The 351-nt window shown below is 70.7% G+C and overlaps 1 protein-coding gene across 1 annotated transcript in view; it reads right to left on the bottom strand.

Moving 5' to 3' along the window:
* The window catches only part of TCOF1 (treacle ribosome biogenesis factor 1), a 45,184-nt gene extending 45,129 nt beyond the window's left edge, over positions 1-55 (bottom strand). The window contains exon 1 of the mRNA XM_006150903.3: positions 29-55. Coding sequence (XP_006150965.1) covers positions 29-55 — 27 coding nt within the window. The remainder of the gene's footprint in view (positions 1-28) is intronic.
* Between the last annotated feature and the right edge of the window lie 296 nt (positions 56-351).

The following is a 351-nucleotide window of genomic DNA, read 5'->3' as shown; positions in this document are numbered from 1 at the left end:
GCGGAGGCTGGTAAGCCAGGGGTGGCGCCTCCCGCCGCTTCCTGGCCTCGGCCATGCCGGCGACCCCGGGCCTCTCGGCTCACCTGCACGCCCCCCCTCAGTCCCCGCCCGCCACTTCCCTCGTGTCCTTAGACCTCGCGCGCCCCGCTTCCGGCTCCTCGTTCGCCCTGGCCGCGCGGAGCGCCGGGAAATGTAGTCTTGCTACTGGCGACGGGCTTCACCCCCGCGGACGAAAGGGGCGGAGACGCTGGGGCAACGAGAGCTCCCATTGGAGCGGAGAGGACGTGGCGAGTCCTGGCCCCGCCCCCTGACCAGCCAGGATGTGAATGACAGCCTCGCTTCAATCCTTCA

This window comes from Tupaia chinensis, unplaced genomic scaffold (genome assembly GCF_000334495.1).
Source record: "Tupaia chinensis unplaced genomic scaffold, TupChi_1.0 Scaffold000303_1, whole genome shotgun sequence".
NCBI classification, from domain to species: Eukaryota; Metazoa; Chordata; class Mammalia; order Scandentia; family Tupaiidae; genus Tupaia; species Tupaia belangeri.
This window is presented reverse-complemented; position numbering and strand designations above follow the sequence as displayed.